We start from the raw sequence: 17,190 nt of genomic DNA, 5'->3' as shown, positions 1-17,190 counted from the left end.
TGAAAAAACATTTTTTTTTGTTTTACCAAATACATTTAACATTCGAGATTTTTTAATAAGTAGTTCTTTTTAAAAAAAAAAAAAAAAAAACACAATAATCTCAAACCAGCCCTAAACCCACTCCCTCCCCCTCCCACTTCGTCATAGTCCGACATTACGAGGAAGGAGTCAAGTAGTGTTTTTAAGAAAATTTAGTGGCAGTAACAACGATGAACTAAAATGGTTTAACTTCCAAAAGACAACTATTTGTATATGATAAGTTCAAACACCAATCTCCTTGTACATTATTGTGCAGCTACAATTACCCAACTGACGAGGCTAACTTTTTAACCCAAAACGTAGTCTTTTAAGAGCTAGTTTGGAGTTACGGTGCTTTAGAAAAAAGAAATAGCTTATCATAAAATCTGGTACATCAAATGCCTTTGGTAAAATAAAAAAGAAAATGTTTTTATTTTTATTTTTAAAATGTTGTTATTTTTAGTAGAAAAGCATAGAAAAACAGAAGTAAGGTCTACTACGTTTCTTTAAAAAATGCAGGTGTTTTGTAATATATGCGAGGGTGGACTTGTCATTTAATGAAATTTTTAAATAACAAGTCCACTCTCACATATATTACAAAAGTACAACCTTTGCCTATACATTTATCATATTAGATTTAACACCATATTATTTTTAATCATTTGTCAAACATTAAATAATTTTATTTTAGATCTTTGTATTCTCACAGCACAATATAAAATAATTTTTTTTAAAATACAGCAATACCAAACTAGACCTACCTAGAAGTATTCAGCTTAAAACAAACTTGTGGCTAACCGAACTCTTGGTGCGCTTGTTGAAATAGCACAACAGTAAGAGTCACAAGGGATGCATAAACTGAATCGGGTAACCTTTGCACGACCTTTCCGATCCCCGGTACACCCTCAGTAACCCTCTTTGTCGCCATTGCAACCGCCGGTGCTGCAATCAGTGTGAGGATCAGTTGATCGAGAACAACCAAATTGTCCGCTGTCAAGTACTCAATGAACTTTGCAAACTCTTCGCGGTCAATTTCTCCATCAAGATTTAAATCGCTTTCCTGCAAATATTAAGGGTTAACATTATTAAACGAATCAAACGAGTTTCGCTGAAGGCAAATGATTGAATCAAGGTTTTCTGAACGGGACACCACGGACGGATTCTCAACAAGGATTCTTACCTACCAAACAGCTACAACAACAGTATTTCTTTGTATAACAAACAGCAGAAATTTCAACATAGGTAAGCAGAAGACGAAGAAACTTAAAAGTCTACACGGAGCAGAATAAATTGGTCATGTATATAGAACCTCAAACAAACTGGTCACATCTTGCTAAACCAGACTACATAAAGGACAAAGACTTACTTCTCTCTGACCACAGCATCTTAAACGTGTTTCAGTTCATTTTCCATGCATAAGAGAGAGAGAGAGAGAGAGAGAGCAGGTTTACTGATCTGTCTGAAATTTAAAATTGAAATTTACACACCAAAAATACGAATCAAAACTGCGTTGCTTGTGAGAGTAATTACCAACTGTATTAGATTGATCATTGATGTGTGGATAACGAGCTTTCCCTAATGCAAAACGAAAATTGGATAACAAATCTTATTTGCCTAATATGTGGTACGACAACTTGACTTTTGCAGCACAGCACCTTAACTCAATAAGCATAACAGATGTTATATGAAATCCCCTGCTAAATTGCATATATACTGTTGAAATTTCATGAGACATTATCTTGCTTGTGAATGGTTTCATGTCTTATTAAACAACTAGAGTACCTTCATCATTTCTCTGACATGATCTTTCGAGGGTGGATCAAAATGCTTGCCGGATAAATGCTTATTGATATCACTAGAACAGGAAGATTAAACAACAATCAGCTAAAATTAGCAGCATGATTTGTCAATCAGTTTGAAAAAAGGGAATACGTTTAGCATGAAAAGCTCCTCACTTGTACACAAGTAGTACACCGATGTACAGATCATTGATTTTCAAGTTATCCGTTCTTCTATCATTTCTAAATTGTTCAAACAACTTCTCTGAAATCCTTTTTATTTGCTTTCGCCTCCATTGCTTACCTGCAATCCAGAAACTTATCAGATACCTTATAAACATATATGTAATTAACGGTTGCTTCATGTCCGGTAATCTAACATAACATATCAGACTAAAGCCCAACAGAAAACAGGGAAAATTCAGAACTGGGAAGAAAACAACATTAACGATGTCGAAGGAATATAGGGATACCTTGTAACCTGTCGAGGACTTGTCCCATGGCGCAGTAGTGAGCTACAGAGCTTTTTGCGATTTGGATTGGATGATAAGTTAAGAATAAGAGTAAGAGGAGGGAGGATCTTTGGTATTGTAGCATTCTTTTCACATTGTCAGGCAGCGTAATCATTAAGACACGATCCACTGTATTTAAGGAGAAATTTTAAGTGTTCTGGCACTTGAGCTAGGGGATGTTCTTTATCCGTGGAAATTTAACACTTAAATTTAGTTAATTGACAATAAAGTAAAGAAGCTACTTAAGTGAGAGGTCTTAGGTTCGATTCTCGTTTAAGGCAAATTTGAACCACATTATTACTTGTTCATTGTGAGACTTTGCTAACTCTCCATCCTCTAGTGTAGGTAAATATCGTTTATTCAAAAAAAAAAAAAAAAAAAAACAAAGAAAATAGAAAAGACAAGAAAAGAAAAAGGTAAAAAATATCTAAGTGTTAGATTTCCACTAGTGGCAACACCACTGGCACTACTAAAAATTTATCGTATTTAAGACAGTTAGACCTATTAATGCTCAAAATTATAAGGTTAACAAACTTAATCAAAGATTTTAGATGGGCTTATGAGATGGGTTGAAATTAAATGGACTCAAAGATGTAAGTTTGTAAGGTTAACAAACTTAATTAAATGACTTTAGATGCGCTTATGAGATGGGATGCAATTAATATACTTTCCAACTCGACCAACTTGCTTATGACTTTAGCGTATTTAAGACAGCTCGGCCAACTCGTTGAGGTATACTTTCCAAGTAATATATATGCCCATCAAACATATATAGCTAACTACATGTTCCTCGGCTACTATAAGACCCCATGATGTCCTCGGCCACGATGTTGTTCCTCAGCCACTTTTATTAGTTGTGTCCGTACACATGCTAGCCAAGGTGGTTGGTTGATGACGGATACTCAGCAAATTGCCAAGCTGGGAATGAGGCCTATTTATTTTTAAGCGTTGTCGAGGAAGGATATTTGATGACTAATTTCCTTAACCATTCGGCTTACGAGCCGAAGCTCAAGGAAACTGGGGGGCAATGTTTGGACCCGATTTTACAGTATCTGCCCGAACAATCGAGGCCGTTGAATGAGCATAGTTTTAGATCATTGAAGGACAAAATGGTTGAAATAATTTTTAATTACTATTGAGAAATAATATTGTGATTTTAATCATGATATTATCTCTTCGTAATATTTTAAATTATTTAAACCTCATATTTGTCTAATTCCCAATTAATTTGAATGATGGTGGACTATTGGGATATGCACGGCGTCAGATAATGAAGCAGGCAGAACAGTCCAATTTAATTTGGATTTGTTAGCAGTGTACCGTGTGGATTAGAGCAACTCGGCTTGGATTCTAATCACGTGGCATAGCATGGGATTTGCAAGGCTTGGATAATGGTGAGATAAGAGACCTAAGTAGGCTAGATTGTTTATGGATGTTGTTAGATGAATTGGATTGATGATGGACTTGGCCTGCATGCCGTGTGAAAGGCTATCAATTATATATATATATATATAGATAATTGGTGGTTGCCGTATAAGTCTGCATGCCATGTGAAATAGTGAAAGGCAAACTATATATATATATATATATATATATATATATATATATATATATATAATTGGTGGTTGTTTAGATGAACGTTATTTGTTCAAATCCAAGCCTGCAGATTATTTTGGTATTCGATGTGAAAAAGACAAAACACAAGGATCAAATTTGGTTGTATTTTTTACTAAGTTCAGAGACTTGGGTGTTTTTTTTAAGGCTTATCCGAGGATCAAGTCAGTGGAAGAGTTTTAATAGCTTATCAACCAACGCGTACTCGTCCTTATAAATACAAGACACCGTGCAATATTTCAAAGGACCTTCAATTCAACACACAACTGCCCTGCGCAAAAACTCTCAAACATCTTGATATTTTTTATTTTCTTTTTCTCGCCGACACATCTTCAGTTTGGATAAACAACATTGTGAAGGCAACCGGCAAACACCTTCAGTTTGGATAAACAGCACTGTCGCCGTAGAATCAGCTGACCGAGGAGTACCTTCAGTTTGGATAAACAGCATTGCGTCGAGGTCGACTGGTTACCTATCCAAGTCTCGGTCGAGAAAGGTTTTCGAATCCATATTGACAGAGGTCATCTTATTAGCCTTCTCGGCGAAGTATTAAAACTTTTGTCTCTTCCCCAATGGTATTCTGACATAACTTGAAAGCAAATCATGATTCCCCTCCTGCAACCGTATGGCCATAGAGTGAAGCCTACTGCCATTCTTGTCCAGAAATCACATCACACTTTGAAGCAAGCTATATATAAAACCTCATGGAAATATTGGAACCACGTGAAGGCCTACCACCTAATAAAGGTAGCTTTTCCCAAATGGCTTTGTTAAAACCAAGACATATATATATATATATGGGTCATGATAGTACCATATTTGAGTCACATCAAATCTTTTTGCTTCACCAAATCAATGCCCACCTTTCAACTATTATAAAATAAAGGGAAAGTGGAACCATGTCAGGGACAATGGAATCATGACGTCCAAGGAAAGTGGAATCATGACATCCACTTTTTAAAATTTTCTCGGCCTTCTCGACCTACCCTCGACTTCGGCCTAATGGTTTATCTTGGCCGGATCCTTATGCATAAGCACATGCATCGGCCTGCGGCTGACTGCACACTGCACCAAGGTTTTTTTGTTTTTTTTTTTGGGCCAAAAGCTTCCATCTTCCATTCCTTTGGCAATGACATTTTTGTACAAGGTACGAAATATGGATCAATCGTTGCCCTCTATTTTCTTATACACCATCGGCTCAAATAGCCAGATGGTTAAGAAAATAATTTATTCATTATATATATATATATTAGCAAACGAAAATAAAAGTGGCCGAACCATAAAGTGGAGGAGGCCAACGATGTTTTATTCCGAGCCGAGATCTTTTTACATCAAAATTCTCAAATTGATTTCGCTCTAGGCCCCGAAAATAATTTTCTCCAAATATTGTTGACTCGGCGGAATATTTTTCATTTCCGGCCGCCGAACGTGTTGGACAATTATTATGCCCCCCAGGCATAATAATTTCGCCAATTTCGGCTTTTAACCCGAACAACTGAGCCGAACGGGATTGCTCCATATCTGCTTTATCACCAATAATCATATCGATTGGCGTGGTTTGTTCAACTGAAACCATGAATTGGTCTTGTTCATCATTGGAACACTTTTCTGTCGAATTATTTTCTGAGTCAGTTTTTGGCACAGAAATTTGAACATTTTCTTCTAGGCCTACCACACTTTCAGCCTCGACCAAAAAAATAGGTGGCCTTTATTCTTCGGCCAAAGTAACAATTTTCTTAGGCCGATGTCTGATGACGGCCTAAGCGGAAAATTGCCCCCCGGCCATTTCAATCAACCATTCCTCAAATGGAATCGATTTGTAGTCGAAAACGTAAGGAAAATATTTTCCATCGAGCCAGGTATTAAATCAAGCCCTGTCTTCATTTACCCATTGCTCTTGCAGGGTAACATGAGCTTTTATTCTCAACATGTAAACGAATGACTTTTGCATCTTTGTATGGCCATGAAGAATTTTTTCCACTTCCAAAGATCTTTTTCGCTCCTCGTTGTCTTTTTTCAATTCCTCTAGGAGCTCGTACAATCGGCTACGTGGAGCCGGATTGGAATCTTGATATATCATATGAACTTCGTAGTTTTAGCACTGAGTCCCACTGGGCGTGCCAAAATGTTGACCCTAAAAATTACAAAACCTACGTCCTTCGGTTGAATGCGAGGTGTGCCAACTCGTCGGACGAGCTCGACCGAGGAGTAAAATTTGTTGACGTTGCATTGAGCACGTTGTTGACTTCTTTATCTTGCGACTGCAGTTGAGGAAGGAACAAATCTCGGCCTTTGGATTCTCGAGCCTGAAGACAAGGCTGATAGTTCTACGAAGTTCACAAATCGTCGGCGCCAGATTCGGTCATGGTGATTATATTCGTGAGAGTATAAGCATGTCGAATGGACACCAGACTGTACGGACACAAGTATTCAAAGGTGATGTATGTCTTGATGGTGAATGTGGTTCGGCTGTCAGAATGCCGAACTCTAAAACTCACTTGTGAGTATCCAATCATAAAATCATTCGGCGTTCAATGTGCCAAAAATCGTAACTCGTAACACCTTACTTTGCCGAGAAGGCTAATAAGATGACCTCTGTCAATAAGGATTCGAAAAATCTTCTCGACCGAGACTTGGATAGGTAACCAGTCGGCCTCGACACAGTGCTGTTTATTCAAACTGAAGGTGCTCCTCGGTTGGCTGATTTTACGGCGACAATGCTGTTTATCCAAACTGAAGGTGTTCGCTGGTTGCCTTCACAGTGTTGTTTATCCAAACTGAAGATGTGTCGGCGAGAAAAAGAAAATAAAAAATCTCAAGATGTTTGACAAGTTTTGCACAGGGCAGTTGTGTGTTGAATTGAAGGTCCTCTGAAATATTGTAAGGCGTCTTGTATTTATAGGGACGAGTACGTGCTGGTTGATAAGCTGATAAAGACTCCAAAGCTATTAAAACTCTTCCACTAACTTGATCTTCGGATAAGCCTTACTACACCCAAGTCTCTGAACTTAGTAAAAAATGCAACCAAATTCGATCCTTGTGTTTAGTTTTATCACATCGAATCCCAAAATAATCTGCAGGCTTGGATTTGAACAAATAACGTTCATCCAAACAACCACTAATTATATATATATATATATAGTTTGCCTTTCACTATTTCACATGGCATGCAGACTTATACGACAACCACCAATTATCTATATAAATATATATATATATATATATATATATATATAATTGATAGCCTTTCACAAGGCATGTAGGCCAAGTCCATCATCAATCCAATTCATCTGACAACATCCATAAACAACCTAGCCTACTTAGGTCTCCTATCTCACCATTATCCAAGCCTTGCAAATCCCATGCTATGCCACTTGATCAGAATTCAAGCCGAGTTGCTCTAATCCACACGGTACACTGCTAACAAATCCAAATTAAACTGGATTGTTCTACTTGCTTCATTATCTGACGCCATGCATATCCCAATAGTCCACCATCATTCAAATTAATTGGGATTTAGACAAATATGAGGTTTAAATAATTTAAAATATTACTAAGAGATAATATCATGATTAAAATCACAATATTACTTCTCAATAATAATTAAAAATGATTTCAACCATTTTGTCCTTCAATGGTCTAAAATTTTGCTTATTCAACAGTCTCGATTGCTCGGGCCGATAGTGTAAAATTGAATCCAAACAATTGTGCAGAACAAATTGATTTGCCTAAGGCAAGACTATGAAAGCTGAATTCTTCTTGATATGACTTGGCTTCGGAAAATAGGAAGTGCTATGTTGTTCTCTAGGGTATAACAGATATTGGGGTGGGGGGAATTGAACTGAGAATTGTGGGTGCATGGGTAAATGTTCTTAACTAACTGAGCAACAAACTCCATGCAAGAAATGTTATGTTTTGAAAAAAGAGAAATTGGGTATAATCTGTAGTTATGGAATTATCATAAATTGTAGTTCCTCAATATAATATAGAGAATCACAAGGAGCATACGTACAAGAAGATAGTAATAGGAGGTTTAAGTGTCTCAAATGGATACAAGGGGAAGTCCTTGTAACTTGGATACATCACTCATCGTGTATATGAAACTAGCTCTGCATCGAGTAAACATTGTTTTGTGATTTAAGTATATCTTGTTGTCCAACTGGTTTATTGCAAATTTTGAAATAAAAAAAATTCCATCTATTTGTAGGAGTTTTGGCTGTGACGTTTTAATAATATTTCAAAATTTTGTTTTCTATGAACATCACAACATATATATTATTTGTTTAAATGAAAGCTATACCTAACATTTATTGTTTCTCTCTATGTTTGTTTCCTCCTAAATCTTAGTATTCCTCTCATAGGTTTAACCAAAATTCTAATAGGTAAGGAGCTATCTGGTTGAGCTATCTGGTTGCAACAAATTAACTGAAACACTAATCGATTGCTTGACTAGCTATGAGACCAATGCCAAAAGACTCGAGCTTGCAGAGTTTGGGGTTAAGGAAACGGTTTTGCTCCAATCCATCCCTTTAAGGTGCATTCCTCCCGGTCCTGGATAAATCATGTGTGCAAATAAGGTGCATTCCTCCCTGTCCTGGATAAATCATGTGTGCAAATATTTTGTTGTGTGTGTTTTTCTTTTATGCATCGTACTATGAGTTGCGAGTAAAGAGAAATGACTCTGTCATCGTCCGACCCTATGAGGAACGAGTCAAGTAGTGTTAAGGAAATTTAGTGGAACTACAAGGATGAACTAAAGTGATTAACTTCCAAAAGACAACAATTTATATACGATAAGTTCAAACACCATTCTCCTTGTATCTTATTGTGCAGCCACAAATAATCAAGTCTTTTAAATAGACCATCGAAGGCTTGAACTGAGAACAAACTTGCGGCTAATTGAACTCATGACGCGCTTGTTGAAACAGCACAACAGTGAAAGTCAGAAGGGATGCATAAACTGAATTGGGTAACCTTTGCACGACCTTTCCAACCCCCGGTACACCCTCGGTAGCCCTCTTTGTCGCCATTGCAAACGCCGGTGCTGCAACCAGTGTGATGATCAGTCCTTGACTGACAATAACGAATGTGTCCGCTGTCAACTGCTTGATGAAGTTTGCAAACTCTTCGCGGTCAATTTCTCCATCAAGATTGAGATCGTTTTCCTACAAATATTAGGGGTAAACATTATTAGAAAAATCAAACGAGTTTCGCTGAAGATAAATCCTTGATTCAACATTTCTAGAAGAGAATAATGAGCTCATATCCAAACAGTTTCTTTACGTTTTCTGAACGGGAATCTTAGATTCTCAACATGGATTCTTACCTAACAAACAGCAGCAACAACAGTATTCAACAAACAGCAGAAACTTGAACATACAAAATTGACACACACATTTTCAATCCTGAATTAGAGACTTGGTTCTGTTTTAGTCAGTCGAAGAGATGAATGATACTAAACTGCGACCTGACATACAAGTCACAAACAACAATAGACCTTCTCATCATCTCATGCTTTCAGGATGATATCTCGACGGAAATTTTACATATAAGTAGAGTGCAGACATTAGAATCAGTTTATGAAAGAGGTGCCATCTTTTCACATAACTAGCCAGGCGAAGACTTTATTTAGTGCCTCGGCCAATAGGCCTACTGAAACATGATGATGAATTTTGCAGTCAAATGAACTTGTCTTCAAAATTTCTAACATTTTAGTGCTTAATCGGAACAAAAGTGAACTTAGGTAATCGGAACACGAAGAAACATAGAAGTCTAAACTGAGCAGGAAAAATTGGTCATTTATGTAGAACCTCAAACAAACCGGTACTCTGTCACATCCTGCTAAACCAGACTACATAAAGAAGGACAAAAAGTTGCTTCTTTTTTATCACGGCAACTAAACATGTTCAAATCATTTTCCATGCATAAGAGAAAGAGTATGTTGTATTGATCTAACAGTCTGAAGTTTAAAATTGCAATTTACACAACAAAGATACGAATAAAAGCTAGGTCGCTTGTGAGAGTAATTACCAATTACTAATTGTACTCTATTCGATTGAAAAACTTATAAGAATATGAGCAGATAACGAGCTTTCCGTAACCTAAAACAAAAATTGGATCACAAATCTTATTTGCCTAATACTTGGTACGACAACTTGACTTTTGCAGTACAACACCTCAACACAAGAAACGTAACAGATGTTATTGGGTATATACTGTTGAAATTTCAAAAGATATTATCTTACTTGTAGATGGTTTGAGTCTACCAAATTTCATTTCAACCGTTTGATTGTATCCAACGAGAAAATCCCTGTATCAGAAAACTGATTCTGATTCTAATTCATCCTTATGTTTTATTAAACAACTAGAGTACCTTCATCATATCTAAGACAATATCTTTGGAGGGTGGATCAATATGCGGGCCGGGTAAACGCTTATTGAGTTCACTAGAACAGGAAGATTAAACAACAATCAGTTAAAATTAGCAGCATGATTTGTCAATCAGTTAAAAAAAATGGGAATACGTTTACCACGAAAAGCTCCTCACTTGAACACAAGTAGTACACCGATGTACAGTTCTTCAAAATTCAAGTTAACGCTTCCTGTGTCACTTTTAAAATAAAGATCAAACACCTCATCTGTAATCCTGCGTATTTGCTTTCGCCTCCATTGCTTATCTGCAATCCAGAAAATTATCAGATACCTTATAAACGTGTATGTAATTAACGGTTGCTTCATGTCCAGTAATGTAACATAACATGTGAGACTGTCTGTACCGATGGATATCTACAAACTTATGGATAATAATGCTATTTTTTGATGTCGCATCGAGAAATATCAAACTGACGATATCATACTATAAATTCATACATAAAATCCAGTACAAGAACAAGATAAATGGAAACATGCGTATTCAAAACGGTAACTTTCTGCTGCATCTGAGAAAACCCATCGCCCAAGCAACTAATAGATGACTACAGTCCACAACTAAAAGTCATTTGCAGATTCTACAAGTGTGGAGCGACGGAGAAGCCATCGAAACTAGAACCCAACAGAAAATAACATTAACGATGTCGAAGGAACAGAGAGGTACCTCGCAACCTGTCGAGGACCTGTCCCATGGCGCAGCAGTGAGCTCAGTACAGAGCTTTTTGCGCTTGGGTTGGATGATAAGTACAACAAATAAAGATAGATAACTCGCCAAGCAGCGTAATTGACGTTGTCAGGCAGCGTAATTATTAAGACAAAATATTAAAAAATAAATACAATAAATAAAGATAGATAACTTGCCAAGCACTCGTGGGCACTTGTAAATTTAAAAAATAATTATTAAGTTACCATGCTCCGATACTAAAGAATAATTATGTATTATGAATGTTTTAACTGTTATATTTAATTTGCACAGCTATGAAAATTTTTTTTTCAATTTTTTTTTTTTTTTTTTTTTTTGTGAAGAAAATTACGGTATGTCATTCATTGATAAAAAGGCATTACAAGTACATATTATGAAAAACTCGGTCCTAAAAGGGTCTTTGCAAGCTAGATCTAAAAATATAACAATAAAGCATCACTAATCATAGAGTAATGAGCAAACTTCAAGCACTTGTCCGAGCTTATCGGGAATCGCAAGATTACACAGATCAATAAAACTGTTAAATTTCGTGTTACAAGGAGTACGATGCCCATGGGTCGATCGCATCACCTAATCACTGCCATGATCCTGAAGAGCTAGCACACCAAAACGAAAATTTAAATTATGCACTCTCCTATAGAGAGAAATCAAACCAAACTCCATGACAATTCTTGGAAATTATTAAACAGAAACAAAATAAAAGGATAAATTATGTCACGCTCCACATCTTGTGGACATCTGAAAGTCATATCACTGCATCGGCTAAACCCAAAGTGTCATACTGACTAAACTCAATCCTGACACAATTTGACATCTTCCATGGCTTCCTGGTTCACCCACATATCGAATGTGATAACTGGATACAAAACCTTTTGTTAATTGTGTGTTTGGGCGAAAAGATAATGATTATTACGGTGACTACAATGTCACATCAATAATTCAACATCAAATAAAAATAAACGAAAAGTAAGAGCGAAGAGACGATGATCTATTAATTTTTCATATCAATAAACACTACGTATAATTAAAGAAAAAAAAATTGTATTTCTCATTATTTTCTTTTATATATCAATATAAATAGTTTTTAAATTTTAATTAGAGACGAAAACAGTTTTACCAATAATAATAAAAAAAAAAAAATCAATTCGACGCAAGCGTGCCAAAAGAGTAGTTCAGTTTAAATTTTATAAGTTGTATTGTGATTTCAATTTTATATAACTCGAACCCAGAAGTCAAAGCATACCTTAATTCCTAGTTTTGGTTTGCTACACCGACGAGGAGTGATGTTGATTGTAATAAAAAAATTAGAGTGAATTGCTAATTTAATTCTTGAATTATCATATGAGTAAAAATTAGGTTATTAAATTACTTTTTTAGAAAAATTAGTTCTTGAACTATAAAAATATGTCAATTACGTCCCTAATATTAGATTTGAAGATACTATATTCAATTTTTCGTCAATTTAAGTCACGTTACTTGCATGTGATACACATTGGTGGGTAGATTGGTAATTTTTCAAAAAGAAATAGTGTATGGAGTCAATTTAGAGGGTAAATTAGACGTTAGATTCACAACCTATATAAAATGTTAAGGGCTTATAGGTGGAAAATGATGTTATTACATTCTAAAGTGTGTCAAGTGACTTAAGTCGATGAAAAATTGGATAAAATAGCTTTGAATATAATAGTAGGGATGAAATTAGCAATTTTAATGAATTTAGGTACTTATTTTACCAAAAAAATAATTCAGGGACCTAATTTTCATTGACGTGATAGTTCAGGGACTAAATCGGCACTTCACCCTAAGAATTATAGGATTGAGTACCTAAAACTTCCCAACTTTTTAGTGTCATTTCAAATTAGTCTCAATTTTTTAAAACATTTCAAACAAGTAGCCAATCTATTGAAAATGTCACATTCGTTAAGCCCCAGTTAAAAATTTGTTAAATTAACTAGAGATTACTATGTCTCAAAAAACAATTGAAGATCATGGAAGCATGGCCTCCACCAATTAACATCACCACAACCACCACCACCATCAGGTCATCACCTCCAAACCCAATGCAAGACCAACAACTCCACCCTACAGCTCAAGCAGCCAACATTAAGAAGAATGTCATGAAAGTTGTAGAAATGTCATGGATGTTGCGGAAATGGTATAGATTGCCATGCCCGCATAGAAGAACTCAAAGCTTTACGACCGAAAATCAGCAAATGAGGAAATCACATGAGCATAAACAAGCTCCTTGAAGATCTATATGAATTTTTAACCCTCTTCTTTGTTAGGAGATTGTCCCCTGACGTAACTTCAATTTGAGTTCATTTTTTATTCAGTTCAATACCGTTTGATCATTGGGTTCCTTATTATATAATCTATGTTTGAAATTTAGATTTTGAGTCAACTAATATTAATGTTGACCATGATATACCTTGTTGGTGAGTTTTGAATATAAACTATGTTTGAAAAATTAACTAGGGCTTAATGGCTGTGACATTTTCAATAAGTTGGGTATTAATTTGGAATATTTAAAACTGTTGAGACCAATTTGAAATAACACTAAAAAGTTGGAGAGTTTTAGGTACTTAATCCAAAATAATATTTAAACCATAATCTAATTCCAAGTCTTGGTTTGCTACATCAGTTGTTCACCAGCAACCTGTCTTTCCGGCTGCTTTCCAGCACACGCTCAGGACTTCGTTGGCTTCAACCAGTTGCGTTGTTTGACGAGCTTGCGCACGCACTTGGTAAGCCGGGGCGGTGCTCGGCTCGGGATGCAGGATGGCTTGCTCAGCGCTTCAGGAGATTTTGAACCTGGGAGGAACTCCGGCGTGAGCTTCGTCATCGTCGGTGGACTTCCTTTTGCAACTGTTCCGTTTGCTTGGACTGTTTGGATTGTTTTGGTGCAGTTGTGGTGTGTATGGTACGGGTTACGGTGAGAGAGCGTCGGCCATGGCGGCGTCGCTGCAGAGTGAGAGGACCAAGTTGCCAAAAAAAAAAAAAACGAGAATTTAAGTCAGGATGGTTTTGGATTTTCCAGAAATGAGCTGCTTGGAGTTTTGTTGAGCTATTTCGAACAATAAATTCAAAAAAAAAAAAAAAAAAAATATAAAATAAAAAAAAAAAAAAAAAAGAAAAAAGAAAAAGAAAGAAGATTTTTCGCTTCCTGGAGTTGAACTCGGTAGATCAATAATCCAAGTTTAATAATATTTAAACAAAATCTCAAGAGTCATTTGTTCATTTATTTATTTTTCTACTAGGAAAGTGATTTTATGTACAATTTTTTTTCTTTACATTTTGAAAAGAAATTTTTTTTATTTGAATCCATATAGCATCGCTCTATATCCAATTTATCCATTTCACTCGTACTATTTTTAATTAAAATCTACATTTCTTTAAACTTAAATTTACCATCTAAACTACATTCATAAACCAAATTCACCATGTAAATTTATCTTTATTTAAAAAATAAAAAATCAAACTCAAAACATATGTGCTCTCCTTCCAATTTAGACCATCAATCCTAGTACAATCGCCTTGTAAAGATATATAAAAATAATAAAAGATAAATATAACAAATAAAAATGGATAACTTGTCAAGTATTCACTGGTGTGGAGCCAAAAATAATCTCAAAAATCCTAGAGATGACATGTGTACTTTATCCCGAAGAAGACAAGATTGGCTTCATTAAATTGGCAGAGCACACAAATATTCCCACGCATAGCTCAGCATCCTTGGAAGTAGCAGATTACAACTGCTAAAAACTCCTTGCTTATGAGTCATCAAAGATAAGATTAAGACCACAACGAATAGAACATCCTACGTTCAAGGATATAGACTAGACAATGGAGATCATAATGTGGCCCCACACTATCCTTCTGTGAGGCTTAACACAACAACTTTACCACCACGGAACACCGCCACTACAGTTGCTCAGGGTGTGGATCCAGTGGCTACAAGGACTGCCTAAGTAGTAAACCAAGGCCAGCAACCCACGATGGAGAAACAACAATAGCTGCAGCCCATAAGCTGAATGCCCAGGCACGAGAGGCAGCCCAAACTTGAGCCTCATGCAAGGCCCATAGTACACCACAGACAACATAAGCCTAGGAGAGAGGTGGACCATCCCACGGGCTAAACGGGCCTAACTGACACATGGCCCAGCTCGTGGCACCCAGCCTAATAGTCAACTAGGCGGGTTGACCCATACCCACACCTTGACCCGTTCTAACTGCCTAGTTATCACTTTAGACCGTTCCCAGAATGGTTCAACTGATCCAGTTCCAGTTTCCTAGACCGGTTCAACCAACCTAATTTTAGGTTCCCAGAATGGCTAAGGCTGGATAGACCCTACATGTTTTTTCACATATTTAACCTATCTTGGCAAGAATTTTGCACCTAGAGTCCATTACACTTCCACTACTCATGGAGACGCTTGCCATCCAAGCTCTTCCATCCGAATGGTGAACTAAACCTGTCTCGATAGGTCCAGATTTGGCAAGCGCCCTTGCGTAACAGATAACTTTGGTGAATCAGCTATTGTAGAACATCAAGAATTAGAGCACTCTGAAAAGGTCCCAAAGTAGGACGAGGGCAGGCGACTACGTTTCTTTCCAGCAGCCTCCCAATAAGTAGCAACTCAACTAGCCACAAACCGACCGTTCTGGCAGTGTTCACTCCCGCCTAGGACCTGAGATACTGTTTTCTCTCATCTCAGCGCGTAGAGAAGCTTTCACTCCCACCTAGGTCCACTGGCAAGTGTGCATTCACGGTTGGGCACACACTCCGATGAGCATCCTGGGCACAATTTTAGGAGTACAAATTCTGCCAATCACTATCAATGCGTTCCTTCGTGGAATATTACAAAATGAGGTTTATATAGGACAACCACTAGGCTTTGTGGTTTCTCAGAAGTCTACTTATATTTGCAAGTTACATAAGTCTTTTTATGGTTTAAAACAAGCCTCAAGGGTTTGAAATGAGAGGTTTACTAGCTTTCTTTCTTCTCTGGGCTTTCTTTCCTTTTATGCAAACTCATCTTTATTTGAGAAATATGTTTGACAGTTTGTTCTGATCATTGATATTATCATCACAAGTAGTGCCATTGTTGCAGTCACTGAGGTTATTAGTGCTCTAACCAAGGAATCTGATATTAAAGACTTGGAACCATTGTATTACTTTCTTAGGATTCAGATTACTCAGAATTCTGATGATTTGTTTCTTTCTCAAGCCAAATATGTTTCTAAGTTGCTTGTAAAGACTGAAATGAAACTATCAAATCCATGTGCTACTCCTTGTTTGCCATACAATAGGTTGTTAAATGATGATGGGAAACCTTTTAACAATTAAGAGTTGTAGAGAAGTATTGTAGGGGTTCTTTAATATCTTATATTCACCAGGCCATGTATTGCATTCTCAGTTCACCAAGTCTGTTAGTTTATGCATTGTCCTTTGGAATCTTATTTTCTTGCTATCAAAAGAATCCTTATGCATTTGAAAAGTATACAGACTTATGGTATTCAATTTGTTAAAGGTGCTTTCGATGGACATGCATTTAGTGATGTTGGCTAGGCTAGGGTCCTTGGGACCCTAATGACAGAAGGTCAACAACTGAATTGGTAGTTTTTTGGGGTCTAATCCTACTTCATAGTCCTCCAAGAAACAGGACACAGCCTTTAGGTTTTCTACTAAAGCAAAATATAGAGTCATTGCTTCTACTGTTGCTGAAATTGATTGGATTAGGCAATAGCTTTGCCTTCTTGCATATCTTTGTACCTACTCCCTCTACATTGTTTTGTGATAATTTGTCTGTTATTACTCTTGCTTGTTATCCAGTCATGCATCAAAGGACTAAACACATTGAGATTGATGTGCACTTTGTTAGAGAAATAGTGGCTAAACAGCTTCTGCATATGCAGTTTGTTTCATCTAATCAACAGTTTGCTGACATATTGACTAAAAGTTTTTCATCCCCATTGTTTCATACTCACTGCTGCAATCTCAAACTTGGACCTTCCTCTCCTAAGCTTGAGAGGGGATGATAACAATATGGAATCAATGGTTGTATTAAGTGTCGTGTGGCAATAGATTAGGGACTTTGTAATGATAAGGTTGTTAAGTTGTAGATAAGGTTGTTGA

At 36.6% G+C, this 17,190-nt stretch overlaps 2 protein-coding genes across 4 annotated transcripts; both read right to left on the bottom strand.

Annotated features, from left to right (window-relative positions):
* Positions 1-695: 695 nt before the first annotated feature.
* Positions 696-2,395, bottom strand: LOC137747970 (uncharacterized). 2 transcript variants are annotated; one of them, XM_068488090.2, is made up of 4 exons: positions 2,270-2,395; positions 1,974-2,100; positions 1,801-1,873; positions 696-1,078 (listed from the first exon to the last, which is right to left on the bottom strand). In XM_068488090.2, the coding sequence occupies exons 1-4, from the start codon at positions 2,391-2,393 to the stop codon at positions 812-814; spliced, it is 591 nt and encodes a 196-aa protein (XP_068344191.2). In that variant the 5' UTR covers positions 2,394-2,395; the 3' UTR covers positions 696-811. The 2 variants fall into 2 exon arrangements, with proteins under 2 accessions (XP_068344191.2, XP_088539509.1); XM_088683383.1 differs by lacking the exon at positions 2,270-2,395 and having other exon boundaries at positions 1,974-2,233.
* A 6,289-nt stretch (positions 2,396-8,684) lies between these two features.
* Positions 8,685-11,140, bottom strand: LOC137746615 (uncharacterized). Of its 2 annotated transcripts, XM_088700758.1 has the most exons (4): positions 11,016-11,140; positions 10,470-10,599; positions 10,296-10,368; positions 8,685-9,087 (listed from the first exon to the last, which is right to left on the bottom strand). In XM_088700758.1, the coding sequence occupies exons 1-4, from the start codon at positions 11,041-11,043 to the stop codon at positions 8,818-8,820; spliced, it is 501 nt and encodes a 166-aa protein (XP_088556884.1). In that variant the 5' UTR covers positions 11,044-11,140; the 3' UTR covers positions 8,685-8,817. The 2 variants fall into 2 exon arrangements, with proteins under 2 accessions (XP_088556884.1, XP_088556879.1); XM_088700753.1 differs by lacking the exon at positions 11,016-11,140 and having other exon boundaries at positions 10,470-10,660.
* Between the last annotated feature and the right edge of the window lie 6,050 nt (positions 11,141-17,190).

This window comes from Pyrus communis, chromosome 2, assembly GCF_041283825.1.
Source record: "Pyrus communis isolate YQ-2024b chromosome 2, ASM4128382v1, whole genome shotgun sequence".
NCBI classification, from domain to species: Eukaryota; Viridiplantae; Streptophyta; class Magnoliopsida; order Rosales; family Rosaceae; genus Pyrus; species Pyrus communis.
Note: the sequence above shows the minus strand (reverse complement) of the source record. Positions and strands in the feature narration are given on the sequence as shown.

Excerpts from the sequence above, each read along its gene's own strand:
- LOC137746615 (XM_088700753.1), bottom strand. The coding sequence starts at position 10,660 with ATGAAGCAACCGTTAATTACATACACGTTTATAAGGTATCTGATAATT. Across the intron at positions 10,369-10,469 it reads GGTGTACTACTTGTGTTCAA|TGAACTCAATAAGCGTTTAC; the intron begins GTGAGGAGCTTT and ends TTCCTGTTCTAG. Across the intron at positions 9,088-10,295 it reads TTGTCTTAGATATGATGAAG|GAAAACGATCTCAATCTTGA; the intron begins GTACTCTAGTTG and ends TAATATTTGTAG.
- LOC137747970 (XM_068488090.2), bottom strand. The coding sequence starts at position 2,393 with ATGCTACAATACCAAAGATCCTCCCTCCTCTTACTCTTATTCTTAACT. Across the intron at positions 2,101-2,269 it reads AGTCCTCGACAGGTTACAAG|GTAAGCAATGGAGGCGAAAG; the intron begins GTATCCCTATAT and ends TCTGGATTGCAG. Across the intron at positions 1,079-1,800 it reads ATGTCAGAGAAATGATGAAG|GAAAGCGATTTAAATCTTGA; the intron begins GTACTCTAGTTG and ends TAATATTTGCAG.